Source organism: Erinaceus europaeus, unplaced genomic scaffold (genome assembly GCF_950295315.1).
Source record: "Erinaceus europaeus unplaced genomic scaffold, mEriEur2.1 scaffold_591, whole genome shotgun sequence".
In the NCBI taxonomy this organism is placed as follows: domain Eukaryota; kingdom Metazoa; phylum Chordata; class Mammalia; order Eulipotyphla; family Erinaceidae; genus Erinaceus; species Erinaceus europaeus.
The window spans coordinates 32,501-50,000 of NW_026647617.1; the positions used below are offsets into that span (position 1 = coordinate 32,501).

The 17,500-nt window shown below is 60.8% G+C and overlaps 1 protein-coding gene across 4 annotated transcripts in view; it reads right to left on the reverse strand.

Annotated features, from left to right (window-relative positions):
• Nucleotides 1–17,500, reverse strand: part of LOC103126747 (collagen alpha-3(VI) chain) — a 64,986-nt gene that overhangs the window by 31,627 nt on the left and 15,859 nt on the right. For 2 of the 4 annotated variants that reach the window (XM_060184172.1, XM_060184171.1), the window contains exons 3-5: nucleotides 9,854–10,438; nucleotides 6,571–7,164; nucleotides 3,621–4,193 (exon numbers count right to left, since the gene is read on the reverse strand). In XM_060184172.1, the coding sequence (XP_060040155.1) occupies nucleotides 3,621–4,193; nucleotides 6,571–7,164; nucleotides 9,854–10,438 (1,752 nt within the window). Of the gene's footprint in view, nucleotides 1–3,620; nucleotides 4,194–6,570; nucleotides 7,165–9,853; nucleotides 10,439–15,951; nucleotides 16,552–17,500 lie in introns of all 4 variants that reach the window. The other 2 variants (XM_060184169.1, XM_060184170.1) reach the window with 2 other exon arrangements.

A 17,500-nucleotide genomic window follows, 5' to 3' on the forward strand; every position in this document is an offset into this window, starting at 1 on the left:
GGGGCCATGGACAGGTCGGGGCCAGGCAGTGAGTCTGGAAGAGGGGCCATGGACAAGTCAGGGCCAGGCAGTGAGTAGTCTGGAAGAGGGGACCATGGACAGGTCAGGGCCAGGCAGTGAGTCTGGAAGAGGGGCCATGGACAAGTCAGGGCCAGGCAGTGAGTAGTCTGGAAGAGGGGACCATGGACAGGTCAGGGCCAGGCAGTGAGTCTGGAAGAGGGGGCCATGGACAGGTCAGGGCCAGGCAGTGAGTAGTCTGGAAGAGGGGACCATGGACAGGTCAGGGCCAGGCAGTGAGTCAGGGAAGAGGGGCCATGGACAAGTCAGGGCCAGGCAGTGAGTCTGGAAGAGGGGGCCATGGACAGGTCAGGGCCAGGCAGTGAGTCTGGAAGAGGGGGCCATGGACAGGTCAGGGCCAGGCAGTGAGTCTGGAAGAGGGGCCATGGATAGGTCAGGGCCAGGCAGTGAGTCAGGAAAAGGGGCCATGGACAGGTCAGGGCCAGGCAGTGAGTCTGGAAGAGGGGCCATGGATAGGTCAGGGCCAGGCAGTGAGTCAGGAAAAGGGGCCATGGACAGGTCAGGGCAGTGGAACCTGTGGACAGCTGAGTTGGTGGTGATGCAAAGCTAAGCCAACAGGAAGCTCAGACTGCAGTAAGGACGGTGGGTGGGGGTGGATGGTGGGTGGATGATGGATGGATGGATGATGGATAGATGATGCATGGATGATGGATGATGGATGATGGATGGATGGTGGATGGATGGATGATGGATGGATGGATGATGGATAGATGATGCATGGATGATGGATGGATGATGGATGGATGATGGATGGATGATGGATGATAGGTGGATGATAGATGGATGGATGATGGATGGATGATGGGTAGATGATGGATGAATGAATGATGGATGGATGGATGATGAATGGATGGATGATGGATGGATGGATGGATGATGGATGGATGATGGGTAGATGGATGATGGATGGGTGGATGAATGATGAATATATAATGGATGGATGGTTGGATGGATGGAGCACAGTTGGAGAGGTGGAGGGATGCATGGATAGATGGATGATGGATGGATGATGGATGGATGATGGACGGATGGATGGATAATTGGTGGATCGATGATGGGTGGGTGGATGGATGGATGATGGATTGATGGATTATGAGTGGGTGGATGGATAGTTGGATGATGGGTGGATGGATGATGGATGGATGGATGGATGGATGGATGGATGGATGGATGATGGGTGGATGATGGATGGATGCTTGATAAATGGGTGGATAGATTAATCGGTGGATGGATGGATGGATGGTGGGAGGATGGATGATAGATTAATGGGTGGATGATGGATGAGTGGTGGATGAGTGGAAGGATGGATGCACAGAGAAAGAAAGAATGCTGGCTGGGTGACAGCTGGACCAATGGATGGATGGCTGAACGGATGGATGGACAGATAGACAGATGGATAGACAGACAGACTTCCCAGCATGAGAAGTATTTCTCTTGCGGGTATAGTGAAGAACAGAGGTCAGGATGGAGAGATGGGGTCTGGCACTGTCTCCCCAGCCATGAAGGTGGACGGTCCTGGGCTGTTTGCTGCTCCACGTCCAGCCAGCAGGGGAGGGAGAGTCTGCTGGTGCCTATTCATTTGTGTGATTCTGAGAGAGGACAGGGAGAGAGAGGGAGGGAGAGGGAGGGAGAGGGAGGGAGAGGGAGGGAGAGGGGGGGAGAGGGAGGGACAGGGAGAGAGAGGGAGGGAGAGGGAGAGAGAGGGAGGGAGAGAGGGAGAGGGAGAGAGGGAGAGGGAGAGAGAGGGAGGGAGAGGGAGGGAGAGGGAGGGAGAGGGAGGGAGAGGGAGGGAGAGGGAGGGACAGGGAGAGAGAGGGAGGGAGAGGGAGAGGGAGAGAGGGAGAGGGAGAGAGGGAGAGGGAGAGAGGGAGAGGGAGGGAGAGGGAGAGAGAGGGAGAGGGAGAGAGGGAGAGGGAGAGAGGGAGAGGGAGGGAGAGGGAGAGAGAGGGAGGGAGAGGGAGACAGAGGGAGAGAGAGTGGGAGGACACAGGCAGAGCGAGGGCTGGAGAAGCAGCATGAGGGTCTGGCGACAAAGGCCCCAGGTTCAGTCCCTGGCTGGGCCACAAGGCAGAGCTGAGCAGGGCACTGGGGCGGGCGGGGGTGTCGCAGGGCCTCCCTCCTCTGGCACACGCGATGCCAGGGACTGAACTCGGGACCTCGTGCTCCAGAGTCAGCGCTCGGCCACCGAGGCCCTCCCAGGCCCGGGAGTCCCCACCTCCATCAGACTGTGGGTGGCCCGTGGCTGTTCCTACCGCCTCCCCACCCAAAGGAAGAGGCGCCAGGAGACGGGGGGGGGGGGGACGCTGGGGGGCCTCTACGCCGCCCAGCCCGGAGCCCGCAGCGGCACCCAGTGAACCCCAGGCGACATGGCCAGTGGACACCCGTCGGGCACAGGAAGACAGGACTTTGGGCACGCACAGAGTGGAGACAGCCGTAGGGACTGAGGAGGGCAGCACAGTGGCCGTGCACAGAGTTTCAGGTCTGAGGCTCCAAGGTCCCAGGTTCAGTCCCCAGCATCACTCAGATAAAAATATTAATCCATTGATTTACTGGCTGATTTTGCTCAGCCAGGGCCTCCCATGTACAAATGAAAGTCAGTTTACACAGGCATCATGCCATCCCACTTGCACTGAAGATTTTAAACTCTGCTACTGTCTAATTCTCGACAGTGCATCTGATTTTGAAGTACTCTAATGCCCTGAAAAATGATTGCTCTGATTCTTCTGTTTTTCACTGGAGAAAAGTGAGAGTCCAGATGGAGAAAGAAAAGTCACAACTGGGGGGACATGGTGGTCCCTAGGTATCAAGCTTGCTTTACCACCCATAAGGCCCTGGGTTCAGACCCAGAACCACATGGGAGCACCCTGCACAGCAGCCAGGGAGCCCATGGAGGGTGGGCAGGGCTGTGGGGTGTCTCCTCTCTCAGCACCCTGCACAGCACCCAGGGAGCCCATGGAGGGTGGGCAGGGCTGTGGGGTCTCTCCTCTCTCAGCACCAGGCACAGCACCCAGGGAGCCCATGGAGGGTGGGCAGGGCTGTGGGGTGTCTCCTCTCTCAGCACCAGGCACAGCACCCAGGGAGCCCATGAGGTTGGGCAGGGCTGTGGGGTCTCTCCTCTCTCAGCACCCTGCACAGCACCCAGGGAGCCCATGGAGGGTGGGCAGGGCTGTGGGGTGTCTCCTCTCTCAGCACACTGCACAGCACCCAGGGAGCCCATGGAGGGTGGGCAGGGCTGTGGGTCTCTCCTCTCTCAGCACCCTGCACAGCACCCAGGGAGCCCATGGAGGGTGGGCAGGGCTGTGGGGTCTCTCCTCTCTCAGCACCAGGCACAGCACCCAGGGAGCCCATGGAGGGTGGGCAGGGCTGTGGGGTCTCTCCTCTCTCAGCACCCTGCACAGCACCCAGGGAGCCCATGGAGGGTGGGCAGGGCTGTGGGGTGTCTCCTCTCTCATCACCAGGCACAGCACCCAGGGAGCCCCGTGGTCTGGGTTCAGGGCTGGGATCCCTGCTCTGTGTGCCCCCTTCCCCGCCCCCCTGCCCACCTGTCTCAGGTTCTCCTGGTGCCGTGGTCGTCAGGAGGCTGAGGATCTGGGGGTGCAGCTCCCCAATCTTGGGCAGGGACTCGGCGGCCAGGATGAAGGCGGGAGACGGCACGATCTTGCCCAGCTCAGCAGGGTCGGCGCTCCGGGCCTGGATCACGAAGGGCACCACACTGCTCTGCTGGACCCGCTGGGCAGCCTCGTCCACGGGGTCCGAGGACCTGCCGGCCACCAGCAGCACCAGGAACTGCGTCGCCCCCTGGGCCGCCCGGCCGCCCGCCGAGGCCGCCAGCAGGCTGCCCTGAGCCACGTCCAGCGCGGCGCCCAGGTTCAGAGTCCGGCCGCCCTTGAGCTTCAGCCGCTTGACCAGGGCCAGCAGCTCATCCTTGCCCGTGTGCTGGTCCAGCCGCGACTCCACACGCACGTCCCCGCTGAACTGGGCCACCGCCACCCGGGTGCCCTCGGGCTGCACGTCCAGCCCCTCCACCACCTTGTACAGGAAGTCGCGCACGGCCGGGAACTGGCCCTGCAGGTTGGAAGAGCCGTCCAGCAGGAAGACCACGTCCCGCCGGCTCCCTGCGGGGAAGGACGGACACTCAGGGGGCTGCGTCCACTCGCACCCGAAGCCCGCACCCCAGACCCCGGCCAGCGTCCCCCAGCGGGTCGGCGCCTGTGTGGACAGCTGCACCGGCCCCCTCTGACCAGTGCTCCCAGTAGAGAAAGAAGGGAGGGAGAGACAGGACAGAGAGAGGGAGAGGGAGAGAGAGACAGGACAGAGAGAGGGAGAGGGAGAGAGGGAGAGAGGGAGAGAGGGAGAGAGAGAAGAGAGGAGAGGAGAAAGAGGGAGAGAAGGAGAGGGAGGAGATGGGGAAAGAGGGACAGGAGAGAGAGGAGAGAAAGATGGGAGAGAAGGACAGAGTGAGGAGAGAGGGTAGAAGAGAGAGAGAGAGGGAAAGAGATGAAGAAGGAGGGGGAAAGAAAGGGAGGAGGGAGAGAAAAAGAGAAGAAAGGAAGAGAGATAGGGAGAGACAGGGCATGGGAAAGGGAGAGAGGAAGAGAGGGAGAGATAATGGAGAAGGAGAGGAGGGCGAGGAAGAGACGTCAGAAAGGAGAGCTGAGCACAGAGCATCAGGCTGAACGCAGGTGCTACCAGCACAAGGGTCCGGGTTCGAGCCCCTTCCCCACCTGCAGGAGGGAAGCTTCACGAGTGGTGGAGCAGGGCTGCAGGGGTCTCTCTGTCTCTCCCCCTCTCTATCTCTCCCTCTCTCTGCCTCTCTCTGTCCTGCCAAATCAAAGGAGGGACACAGCCCCCGGGAGGGTGGGCTCAGTGTCAGCACCGAGCCCCGGCCACGACCCCGGTGCCTCCTGGGGTGTCACCAGCTGGCAGGTGGGGGCACAGCCGGGTCAGTGCTGTGCTGGCCTGTGGCTGTGGTGACCAGCCTCACAGCTGCCTGGGGACCCCACTGACCGTCTCAGGAAGACCCAGCCCCTGCCGGCAGAGGACCCCAAACATTAAACAGTAACAGAGAAAAGAAAGGGGTAGCCCAGAGACAGAGCACAGGGCTGGCATCCATGAGCTGAGCAGTGCCCTCTCTCTCTCCATCACCCCCTCCCCTCCCCTCCCCTCCCCTCCCCTCCCTTCCCCTCCTCTCCTCTCCTCTCTCTCTCTTTCTCTTTCTCTTTCTCTCTCTCTCCCTCTCTCCCTCCCTCTAAATTAAAAAGCAAAGAGATAAAATGTTAGGCGTTCAAACACCACCAGTGCACTCAGCGCGCTGGGCGAGGACAGAGACACAGGGCTGCCCGCCAGCCCGGAGCCCCCACTTTGGTCCTGGCTGACTCCATCTGTCTGTCTCATGTAGAGCCCCCTCTCTCTAATATGAAGTCATAAAAGAAACATTGTTTTCTTTGCCTCCAGGATTGTCCCTGGGGCTCAGAGCCAGCACTAGGAACCCGCTGTTCCTGGCAGCCATAATTTCCTATTGATTTAGTCAGTCAGTTATTATTATTTACTTATCTATTTATTTTTTCCTTTCCATTTCTCTTTTATAGGACAAGGAGGAATTGAGAGAGGAGGGGGAGACAGAGAGGGAGAGAGACAGAGAGACTCCTGCAGCCCTGCTTCACCACTTGGGAAGACTGCCCCTTCAGGTGGGGACCCGGGGCTCAAACCTGGGTCCTTGTGCCCTGTAATGTGAACACCTCGCCCTGTAGTGATTTCTTCTTTAATTTTTTAAAAATTGCTTTTATTGTCTCCAGGGTTATTTTTGAGGCTAGGTGCTGCCACTAAGAATCTACTGCTCCAGGGGCTGGGCGGTGGGCGCAGCGGGTTAAGCGCACGTGGCGCCAAGCGCAAGGACCGGCGCAAGGATCCCGGTTCGAGCCCCCGGCTCCCCACCTGCAGGGGGGTCGCTTCACAGGCGGTGAAGCAGGTCTGCAGGTGTCTGTCTTTCTCTCCCCCTCTCTGTCTTCCCCTCCTCTCTCCATTTCTCTCTGTCCTATCCAACAACGACATCAATAATCACAACAATAATAACCACAACAATTAAAAAAAAAGAGTCTACTGTTCCTGGTGGTCATTTTTCCTTTCTCTCTCTTCCCTCTTTTCCTTCTTTTATTTCCTTCCTTCCTTCCTTTCTTTCTTCTTTATTTGATAGGACAGAAAGGAAACTGAGAGGGTAGGAGAGGAGGTAGGAGGGGAGATAGAGAGGGAGAGAGACAGAGACACCCGCAACCCTGCTCCACCACTCGTGAAGCTTCCCCCTGCAGGTGGGGACCAGGGGCTCGAACCCAGGTCCTTGTGCGCTGTAATGTGTGCGCTCAACCAGGTGCGCCACCTCCCAGCCCCCCTAATAAAAGAAAGACGAAAGAACAAGGAAACAGAAGACCGGGCAGAGCCTGAGTGCCCGTGTCCTCCTGGTGGTGGGGGGGGGGGTGTGGGCGGGCAGGGCTTTACCTGGAACCCCAAGGGGACCCTCGTCCAGCCCGGCGCTGACGTAGGTGCTGAGAGGCGGCAGCAGCCGGGGGGCGAGCTCGGGCAGGCCCTGGAAGCCGTCGGCCAGGTACACCAGGCCGGGGTTAAAGGCCACGCGCTCCAGCTCCGCCCGCTCGGCCCGCCGTGTCCCCACGCAGAAGGTAAGCACGCCCGCACGGGCCAGGCCGTTCGCCGCCTCCAGGAAGGCGTCCTGGGACGGGCCGCCCGAGAGCAGAAGCAGCAGCTGGGGGACGCCCTGCCGGATGCGGCTGCCGCCCTCCGGCGTGAAGAGGTGTGCCAACGTGTGTGCCAGCGCCCGGCCCGTGTTGCGGGCACCCCCAGCCCGCGGGCGCAGCTGGCGCAAGCGGTCCAGCACCTCGGCCTGGCTGGGCAGGGCGTCCAGCCGGAACTCGGTGACCGGGGCCTCGGCGAACTGCACCAGGCCCACGCGCACCAGGTCCCCGGCCACCGGCAGCCCGGCCACCAGGCCCGACACCAGGCCCAGCAGCAGCGGGAAGTGGGCGTCCCCCACCGTGGCGTCCAGCAGGAAGACCAGGTCCCGGGGGCCGGCGGTCACTGCGTGAGCGAGAAGAGCGTGAGCGTGGCCAGCACATGTGTGACGGCCGGCGCGGGGACACACATGGCCGCGGGGAGGCGGCAGGCTATGCCCGGCGACACAGAGGAGGGAGGAGGACTTCCCACCCCACAGGCGGCCAGGCGGCCTGGCCGTGACCCCGCCGCTCAGCCCAGGCCCCCCCCCCCCCAGCAGACATACTGGGCTGTCGGCAAAGTCCTGACATGGCGTTCTGTGGCCTCTGCGCCTCCCTCCTCTGTTTAAACACGTCTGCTCATACTTTCATTCCTTCATTTGTGTTTGCCTTGCCACCTGAGTTGTCTCTGGGGTTCAGTGCCCACACCACGAGACCACCGCTTCCAGCGGCCACTTTTTCCTTTTCTTTCTTTCTCTCTTTCTTTCTTTCTTTCTTCCTCCTTCCTTCCTTTCTCTCAGTCTTTCTGTTTTTTTAATTTGCTTTTATCAGTCATTGGATACTGATTTTCAAAATCATGAGATCACAGGGTCTAACGCCACCTGTTCCCCCCACCAGATTCTGTGTCCTGTCCCCTCCATGGAAACTGCAGTGGTTCTCCCAAGGTCACAGATACAGGCCGACTATGATTTCTAGATTTATATTTCTATCATTATCAGCCTATATATATATATATATATATATATATATATATATATATATATATATATCCCTTCTGTTTTATTGATAGGACAGAGAGAAACTGAGAGGGGACGGGGAGATAGAGAGGGAGAGAAACAGAGAGACACCTGCAGCCCTGCTTCAACATTCATGAAACTTCCCCCCTGCAGGTGGGGACTAGGGACTTGAACCCAGGTCCTTGCTCACTGTAATGTGTGCGCTCAAATGGGTACACCACCACCTGGCCCCTTATTTATTTCATTTTAATGAGAGACACAGCAAAATACCAGAGCCCTGCTGAGCTCTGGCTGACAGTGGTGCTGGGGACTGAACCTGGGACCTCAGAGCCTCAGGCAGGAGCGTCTGTTTGCAGACCCCCGTGCTGCCTCCCTGGGCCTATTATATGTTTCTCTATGCAAAAACATACCATGACTTTTCTGACAACCCAATATTCTTATAATGGGAGAGATACAGAGAGAGAGACCGAAAGAGACAGAGAGAAAGAGACAGAGAGAGGCAGAAAAAGAGAGACAGAGAGAGAACCCAGAGCCCTGCTGAGCTCTGGATGGTGGAAGTGCTGGGGATTGAACCTGGGGCCTCAGAGCCTCAGGCCGGAGGGTCTGTGCAGACTCTGTACCGTCTCCCATCTTTTTCTTTTAATATAATATCTTATTTATTTCTTTACTGGATAGAGACACAGAACTTGAGAGAAGAGGGGGAGATAGAGACAGAGACCCCAGCAGCCCTACCCCAGCACTCATGAGGCTTGCCAGCCCTGCAGGTGGGGAGCGGGGACTCGAACCCCAGCCTTGTGCGTGATAACAGGTGCACTCAACTGGGTGAGCCACTGCCTGGCCCCACGGCCCTTAACACTGACTGTGACCCCGACTCCTCGCTCTAACTCTCTTCTACCCCAAACCCAAGCCCTAATCCCACCCCTAGTCCTGTCCCTGACCCTGTTCTCGAACCCTAGTCCTTAGCTCCGCTGAAATGAGTCTGACGCAAATCCTGACGCTGCGTCTGACCCAGAACTCGCCATGACCCTCACTCCATCAAGACTCAAAATACTGACCCTATGCTGTGAGCCTGGGCCCTGCCATGTGCATCCAGACCCTGGCACCGCAGGGAGGGGCCACCAGGGCACTGGGGACACTCCTGAGGTGAAGTGTCTCCTTCCAGGTAGAGAAATAGGCAAGAGCAGTGAAACAACAAATGCATGCCCCCACCCTGAACTTATACCAACTCTGGCCCTTGCCTCAGTCCCTGACCACGAGCATCACCCCAGCCCCTGCCCCGCAGCACCCCTGCAGCCTGAGCCTCCCTGCCTCTGCCCGCTGCCTGCCTGAGCCCGCTCTCCCAGCCACTCTCTGCACACCTGGCTGGAGCCTCCAGGCTCCTCCCTGCCACCGGCTGCCCCTCTCCCAGCACATCCCCCCCCCCAAGCCTAGCCTCCCCTTCCCTTCCCCTTCCCCTTCCCTTGCGCTGGCCTGAGGCTGTGAGGGAGGCTGAGCTGGGGGGCAGAGAACAGGGGAGAGAGGGAGAGAGAGAGAGAGAGAGAGAGAGAGGCCTGCAGAGCTGCGTCCACGCAGGGGCTTCGAGAGGGGTGAGGCAGGCGGGCAGCGTGACCCGGGATTCTCATCTCCCTCGAGGACGGGCGCCGGGCGAGACCCCCCCCCCCAACTCCGGGAGCCCTGCTCCCCCAGCCCCCCTGCTCTGGGCCCCACACGTGGGCTGTCAGGGAGGGAGGCTTGCAGAGCTGGCCCCGGGTTCCAGGGTCCCGGGCCTTGCAGGATGAGGGGGATGGGGGACGGAGCTGGCCGGGAGGACGGGCGGCCTCTGGACAGCGGGGCCACAGGAGGCAGAGGGACAGATGTCGCCCCTCACTGCCGACGAGGCCCCAGGGACGACGGGAAGCCCCAAAGACGGGACCCCAGGACCCCCAATGTGCTGTGACGGCGTTTCCCCAGAGGCGCCTGAGACCCTGGAGTCCCACAGCCCCGCGCCCCCGCGGCCCACGGCGCTGACCACCGAGCCCACCGGCCGCCCGGCCCGCCTACCTTCTTGGGTCCCGGTCAGCGTGCGCAGGGGCGAGAGCAGCGCAGGCAGCAGGGCCTGCAGGGGGGCGGCACGGAACTCGGAGGGCGTGAAGACCAGGCTGGAGTCGAAGGCCACCTCCCGCAGCTGGGCCTCAGTGCCCGGCTCCCCGACAGCCATCGCCAGGACACCGCTGCCCCTGAGCTCCCGGGCCTGTGGCCGCACGTCCTCCACGGGCCCCCGGGCCCCCACGATCAGCACCAGGATCTTGGCGACGCCCTCAGCCGCGCGGTGGCCAGCGGCCGGGGAGAAGAGGCGGGTACGCACGGCGTCCAGCGCGGGGCCCAGGCGGCGGGCTGGCCCCGAGAGCGGCCGCATCTTGCGCAAGGCGGCCAGCAGCTCACGCTTGCCCGGGTGGCTGTCGAAGTGGAACTCGGGCTTCACGGCATCGGCAAACTGGGCCACGGCCACCTGCACCAGGTCGGGCCCCACCTCCAGCCGCTGCACCACCCGGCCGATGAAGTCGCGGACCGCACTGAAGCTGGCGGGGTCCAGCGCCGGGGAGCCGTCCACCAGGAACAGCACGTCCCTCTTGTTCACCTCGATGACTGCGGGGCGGGGAGGGGCGACGGGCCGGGCTCAGGCAGGGCACGCGGCCGGCCGGCCCCTCAGAAGGGCCCCGCGGAGGGGCTGAGCTCGCCGGCCCAGACGGCCTTCCCACCCACACGCGTGCCTGGGACTTTCCTCTGCAGAAACCAGCACAGACACGCGGTTTCCAGGGCTGGGGGGACACAGCACTGGCGTCTGCAGAAGACACCCCCCCCCCGCCTGAGGCTCTGAGGTCCTGGGTTCAATCCCCAGCACCACCAGCAGCCAGAGCTGAGCAGAGCTCTGGTATCTCTCTCCCTCTGTCCCCGACCCCCCTTTCTCACTCTATCTCTTCATGACAATAAAACAAGTAAAATGTAGTTTAAAAATACTGGACAGGGAGATAACATAATAATTCTGCACACAGACTCTCCTGCCTGAGGCTCCAAGGCCCTAGGTTCCATTCCCAGCATCACCAGCAGCCAGTGCTCAGCAGGGCTCAGCAGGGCTCTGGGAAATAGTAATAATAACAATAATAATAATAATGCTTCTGCACACAGACTCTCCTGCCTGAGGCTCCGAGGCCCCAGGCTCCATCCCCAGCACCACCACCAGCCAGCACTCAGCAGGGCTCTGGGAAATAACAACAACAACAATAATAATAATGCTTCTGCACGCAGACTCTCCTGCCTGAGGCTCCAAGGCCCCAGGTTCAATCCCAGCCCCACCAGCAGCCAGGGCTCAGCAGGGCTCTGGGGGAATAATAATAATAATAATATAGCACAGGGGTCTGTACAGACTCTCCTGCCTGAGGCTCTGAGGCCCCAGGTTCCATCCTCAGCACCACCAGCAGCCAGGGCTCAGCAGGGCTCTGGGCTCTCTCTGTGTCTGTCTCACTAAAAACAATAAAAATAAGTAAAATATTAAAAGAAAAAAAACTTGGCTTCAGGGGTCAGGTGGTGGCACAGCTGGCTAAGCGCACACCTCACAGGGCTCAAGGACCCGGGTTCAAACCCCCAGTCCCCACCTGCAGGGGGGAGCTTCACGAGTGGTGAAGCAGGGCTGCAGGTGTCTGTGTCTCTCCCTCTCTGTGTCCCCTCCCTTTAATTTTTCTATGTACTGTCAAATATAAAATAAATTAACTGAAGGAAGAAAAAAGGCACTCTGTTTCAGAGGCCCCAGCTCTGCTTGCTGTCACAGACCAGTCAGGGGCCCAGGGGACCCAGTTCAGCTCTCATAACACGAGGCCCTGGTTCGATCCCCAGCAGGGACCAGAGTGGGGCTCCACCTTCTCCCCGTCGCCTGTGAATCTATCTCTCCCTCCCAGATGCAAAAATAAAGTGAGATTTCAGAGCTACTCCGGAGCCCTTTCCAGCCGTCTGTCTGTCTGTCTCTGAGCTCTGAGAGGCCAGGCTGGAGCCACAGTTTGGAAAGATTAAAGGGCAAACCACGTCTGTCAGAGGGGCCTCTGCTTCTCAAGCTGATGGTGGTGCTGTGACCCCGGAGCCTCAGGCAGGAGAGTGTTTTGCAAAAGTACTCTGCTGTCTCATTATTATTGTTTGTTATTATTATTATTGTTATTATTATTATTATTCCCCCAGAGCCCTGCTGAGCCCTGGCTGACGGTGGGGCTGGGATTGAACCTGGGGCCTCAGAGCCTCAGGCAGGAGCGTCTGTGTGCAGAACCATCTTGCTGTTCCCCCTGCCCTGTTTCTCAGTCTTGACACCACAAGGCCGAGGGCACACGCTGAGCCTGGACACTTGGGGCAAAGCGGCTGCCAGGTTCAGCTGTGCAGACCACAGGGAGGGAGCCCTGGGGTCATGGCCATTGCGAACTAGGCGCCTGCTGAGCTCTGGAACAAAGGCTCAGACCACAGCACCCGGGACTGAGTGTCAGCACCCCAGGAGGGCAGAGCAGGGGAGCATCTGTCATTTACTGACTCGCACCCAGGCTCAAGGAGGCCCTGAGACTCACTGCCATCACACGGCCCTGGGAGGCCAGGCATTCAGTGGTTCCGTGTCCCTGTCACAGAGCCTCTGGGCGGACAGGGACAGGAGGGTCGGCAGAGACCAGGGCCCAGAGCCCCCTGGACCCGCAGACACAGACCCTCCGGGTGCTGCCTGCCTCCCCCGTGCCCCTGGGTGCCCCTCCTGTGCTCTGCCAGGTGTGCCCACAGAGGGGCCGGGCAGGTGTCCAAGGCCTTGCACACAAGCCCTTTCCTGGGTCACCTGTCTCCACAGCTCCCAGGGAGGACTTGGTGACTCTGGGGCAGGGCAGCCACCTCCAGTTAAGGACAGGCCTCACCGCCGTTCGGACACCTTGGGATGGGGCCTCCCAGCCCTCCCAACCCCTCACTAAGCTGGGACTCCCATCTCTGGGCTCTGGGGCTCTGGGGCTCTGGGGCTCTGGGGCTCTGGGGCTCTGGGGCTCTGGGCTCTGGGGCTCTGTGTCTCTGTGTCTCTGGGTCTCTGGGGCTCTGGGGCTCTGGTCTCTGGGTGTCTGGGTGTCTGGGGCTCTGGGTGTCTGGGTCTCTGGGGCTCTGGGTCTCTGGGTCTCTGGGTCTCTGGGGCTCTGGGGCTCTGGGGCTCTGGGTCTCTGGGGCTCTGGGGCTCTGGGGCTCTGGGGCTCTGGGGCTCTGGGGCTCTGGGGCTCTGGGGCTCTGGGCTCTGGTCTCTGGGTGTCTGGGTCTCTGGGGCTCTGGGGCTCTGGGGCTCTGGGTGTCTGGGTCTCTGGGGCTCTGGGTGTTTGGGTCTCTGGGGCTCTGGGGCTCTGGGGATCATGGTCTCTGGGTCTCTGGGTGTCTGTGTCTCTGGGGCTCTGGGTGTCTGGGTCTCTGGGCCTCTGGATCTCTGGGTTTCTGGGGCTCTGTGTCTCTGGGGCTCTGGGTCTCTGGGGCTCTGTGTCTGTGTCTCTGGGTGTCTGGGTCTCTGGGGCTCTGGGTCTCTGGGGCTCTGGGGCTCTGGGGCTCTGGGGCTCTGGGCTCTGGGTCTCTGGGGCTCTGGGGCTCTGGGGCTCTGGGGCTCTGGGGCTCTGGGCCTCTGGGTATCTGGGGCTCTGGGCTCTGGGGCTCTGGGGCTCTGGGGCTCTGGGGCTCTGGGCCTCTGGGTATCTGGGGCTCTGGGCTCTGGGGCTCTGGGGCTCTGGGGCTCTGGGGCTCTGGGGCTCTGGGCCTCTGGGTATCTGGGGCTCTGGGTCTCTGGGGCTCTGGGGCTCTGGGGCTCTGGGGCTCTGGGTCTCTTGGTCTCTGGTCTCTGGTCTCTGGTCTCTGTGTGTTGGGGCTCTGGGGCTCTGGGTCTCTGGGGCTCTGGGTGTCTGGGTCTCTGGGCCTCTGGGTCTCTGGGTTTCTGGGGCTCTGGGGCTCTGGGGCTCTGGGATCTGGGTCTCTGGGGCTCTGGGTCTCTGGGTCTCTGGGGCTCTGGGGCTCTGGGGCTCTGGGTCTCTGGGTCTCTGGGGCTCTGGGGCTCTGGGGCTCTGGGCTCTGGGTCTCTGGGGCTCTGGGGCTCTGGGGCTCTGGGGCTCTGGGGCTCTGGGCTCTGGGGCTCTGGGGCTCTGGGGCTCTGGGGCTCTGGGCTCTGGGGCTCTGGGGCTCTGGGGCTCTGGGGCTCTGGGATCTGGGGCTCTGGGGCTCTGGGGCTCTGGGGCTCTGGGGCTCTGGGGCTCTGGGGCTCTGGGGCTCTGGGGCTCTGGGCTCTGGGGCTCTGGGATCTGGGGCTCTGGGGCTCTTTGTCTCTGGGTTTCTGGGGCTCTGGGGCTCTGGGGCTCTGGGGCCCCGGGATCTGGAGCTCAGCCTCCCCCTGCCAGCTGTTCTGTGGGAGGTGAGGAGCAGCCTCTGGATTGGGCAGCCTGAGGTCCAGCTCTGAGGCTCCAGGGTCTGCTCCCAGCTGCCCTCACAGGCTGGACTCCCCCAGAGACTGCGAGTGGGGGCGCTGGCAATGGGTGTGGGGGCTAGAGGAATGCCCCCTGCTCCTAGTTGCATGGACTAGTTGCTGAAGTTGCTTTGGGCCAGTGAACTGGCTCACCTAGGTGACGCACTGCTCTGTGCTTTACCCGGGTTCAAGCTTTGCCCCCACCACATGAAGGATCTTTGGTGCTGGGGTGTCTCTCTCTCTCTTTCTCTCTCTCTCTCTCCTTAAAAACAAAAAAAAAGATAGGAATAAACAATCTTCCCAAACCAGTTCTATGGGGCATAGTTTCAGAATCACAGTGCTCAGTGCTCAGTGCCAATAGGACTTTGAGGACTCAGTCCCCCTGCAGGGAGGGGTCTTCTCTGGCATGCAGACCACAGAGGTCTAAATCAGGGGGTTAGCCCCGTGTTCCAGGCGCCTAGGTTGGAAATACTTAGTTCACCGTGGCGTAAGAACCTCAGCACAATAGGTGGTGGTAATACCCTAAAAACACACTTCCTGGGAGAGGGAGAGAGGGCACAGTGCGGGTGGGGGACAGCTTGGTGGAGGGTGACACCAGTGACCCCTGCCCCGGAGGACGTGCCACTCATTCCATCCCTATTCCTGGCCCCGGGATCAGCATTTTGCTCCTCAAAGCAATCAGAGAGAAATGCCTTCAGGGGCAGAGTGCATGCCTCCAAGTATGACGTTCTGAGTTCATGCTCCCAGCATGGGAGCACCGTGGAGGACAGCGGGGAAGCCCGACGATAAGGGGGCAGTGCTGCAGTGTCTCTCTGTCTCTCCCTCTCTCTCCCAAGTAAAGACTGAGGCCCAGGGGTGGTGCACCTAGTTAAGTGCACATGTCATCATGTGGGAGGACCCGGGTTCAAGCCCACAGTCCTGACCTGTAGGGGGAAGCTTTGAGAGCGGTGGAGCAGGGCTGCAGGGGTCTCTCTGTCTCTCTCCATCTCTTCCTCCCTTCTCTCTCCCCTCCTTATCTCTCTCTAAAAAGCAAAGCTTGAGGGCTAGGTGATGGTGCACCTGGTTAAGCACACACAGTGCAGTGCACAAGGACCCGGGTTCAAGTCCCTGGTCCCCACCTGCAGCGCAAGGGGAAGCTTCACGAATGGTGGAGAAGGGGTGCAGGTGTCTCTCTGTCTCCCCCTCTCTCTCCCCTCCTCTCTCAATGTCTCTCTGTCCTGTCCAATAAAATGGGAATAAATGGCCACCAGGAGCAGTGGACTCCTAGTGCCGGCACCGAGCCCCAGAGACAAGTCTGGTGGCCATAAAAAACCTTTGTTTAAATTTTAAATGAAACAAAGGCTGAGAAAGCTGGGTGGGAGCGTCATCTGAGTCGTGGCTTTGTCTGAGCAGAGGCCCTGGGCCCCTTCCCCAAGGTCCCAGGAGAAGAAAAGCACTCCCCACCCACCCACCACGCTCCTGTCCCAAGGACACCTCCCCCTTCTGGCCTCCAGAACCTTCTCAGCCGCCCCCCCAGCCCACCCCGTACTCACGGATTCCTCCTTGGCTCCTGGGGACCCGGCCCCCCAGCACCCGCCCGCCCTCCTCATCAGACCCCGGCCGCCCAGAGCGGAGAGGAGAGGAGAGACACGGGGTCCCAGGGGACGGGGGTGGGATAGGTACGCACCTTCCGTGACAATGGTGGGCGGCTGCAGGACAATGTTCCTTCGCACCACGCCCAGCAGCAGGGGCAGTAGCGGGTCCCGCAGCTCCCCCAGACGGTCAAAGTCGGGGGCCCGGAACACCAGCTGGTCACTGCTGGCCACCAGCTGCAGCTCGGCCTGGGACGCCTCCCCCACGCCCAGGGCAAAGGCGAACACCCCGGCCTGCTTCAGAGCCACCACCCCGTCCCCGATCTCGTCGCTGGCCGGCCCCGCGCTGAGGAGCACCAGCACCTGGGGGACGCCCTGGCCGGCGCGGCTGCTCCCCGCCCCGCCCAGGAGCCCCTGGGCCACGAAGTCCAGCGCCAGGCCCAGGTTGGCCGGCTCCCCGCCCGAGAAGCGCAGGCCCCGCACGGCGGCCAGCACCTGCGTCTTGCCGGCCTGGGCGTCAGGCGCCAGCAGCGTGTGGGGCTCGTCACTGAACTGCACCACCGCCACGCGGACCTGCGCGGGGCCCAGGGGCAGCTGCTCCAGCAGGGTGGCAAGGAGGTCCCGCACGGCCGTGAAGCGGGCGCTGTCGCCGCCAGATCCGTCCACAAGGAAAACAATGTCAGCCGAGTCCGGGGCTTGAGGGGGAGATGCAAAGACAAAACAGACGTGGAGGCGTTAGGACGGGCGGCCGCCGGCGTGGTCCTGGGGAGAGCGGCCAGAGGCATGCAACACAGATGGACTGGACGGACGGACAGACGGGGACGTGGGCTCTGCATTCTCGGTGGATAAGAGGCAACAGGGGGGGGGCTGAGGGAGGGCCTGGGGGGCCGCGTCTCCCATCATCCTCTGGACCATTTTCCATGGGAGGATTCCTGGCTCGGGGGTGGGATGTTCCACCAGACGTGGAGGGCAGTGTGGCCACGGGGACATTGATCGGTCAACACAAAGACCAAGGAGGCTTCTGACTTGGGGAGAGGGCTCTCTTATAGTCCCCAGATGATTGTAAGAGTTTGCTTGGGGGCACTTACGGCCACGCACATTCGGTCCCCCACTTCCCACCTTCAGGGGGAGGCTTCAGAAGTGGTGAAGGGGTCTCTCTGCTTCTCTCCTCTCTATCTCCTTCTCCTCCTTCAATTTCTCTCTTTCTTATCCAGTAAATAGATACTAAAAATAATAAAAATATATCTGTGTAGTGTTCACATTACAGTGCACAGGGATCCAGGTTCGAGCCCCCACTCCCCGCCTGCAGGGGGAGGCTTCCGGATTGGTGGAGCAGGGCTGCGGGGGTCTCTCTGTCTCTGTCCCTCTGTATCTCCCTCCCCTCTAGATCTCTCTCTGTTGTATCTAATAAAAAAAAAAGGAAAGAAAAAAAAGGGAGAAAAAAAAGAAAGGAATGGCCACTGGGAGCAGTGGATTCATGGTGCCGGCACCAAGCCCCAGCGGCAACTTTGGAGGCAAAATAAACCCCAGTGATGACCCAGCCATCTGCCTCGGCGGCTAAAGGGCAGGAGGCTACCCTCCCGTCCGTCTGGGTTCTGAATGCAAGTCCGTCTGGGGCTCTCCTGTCTTTGTTCAGAGGACCTT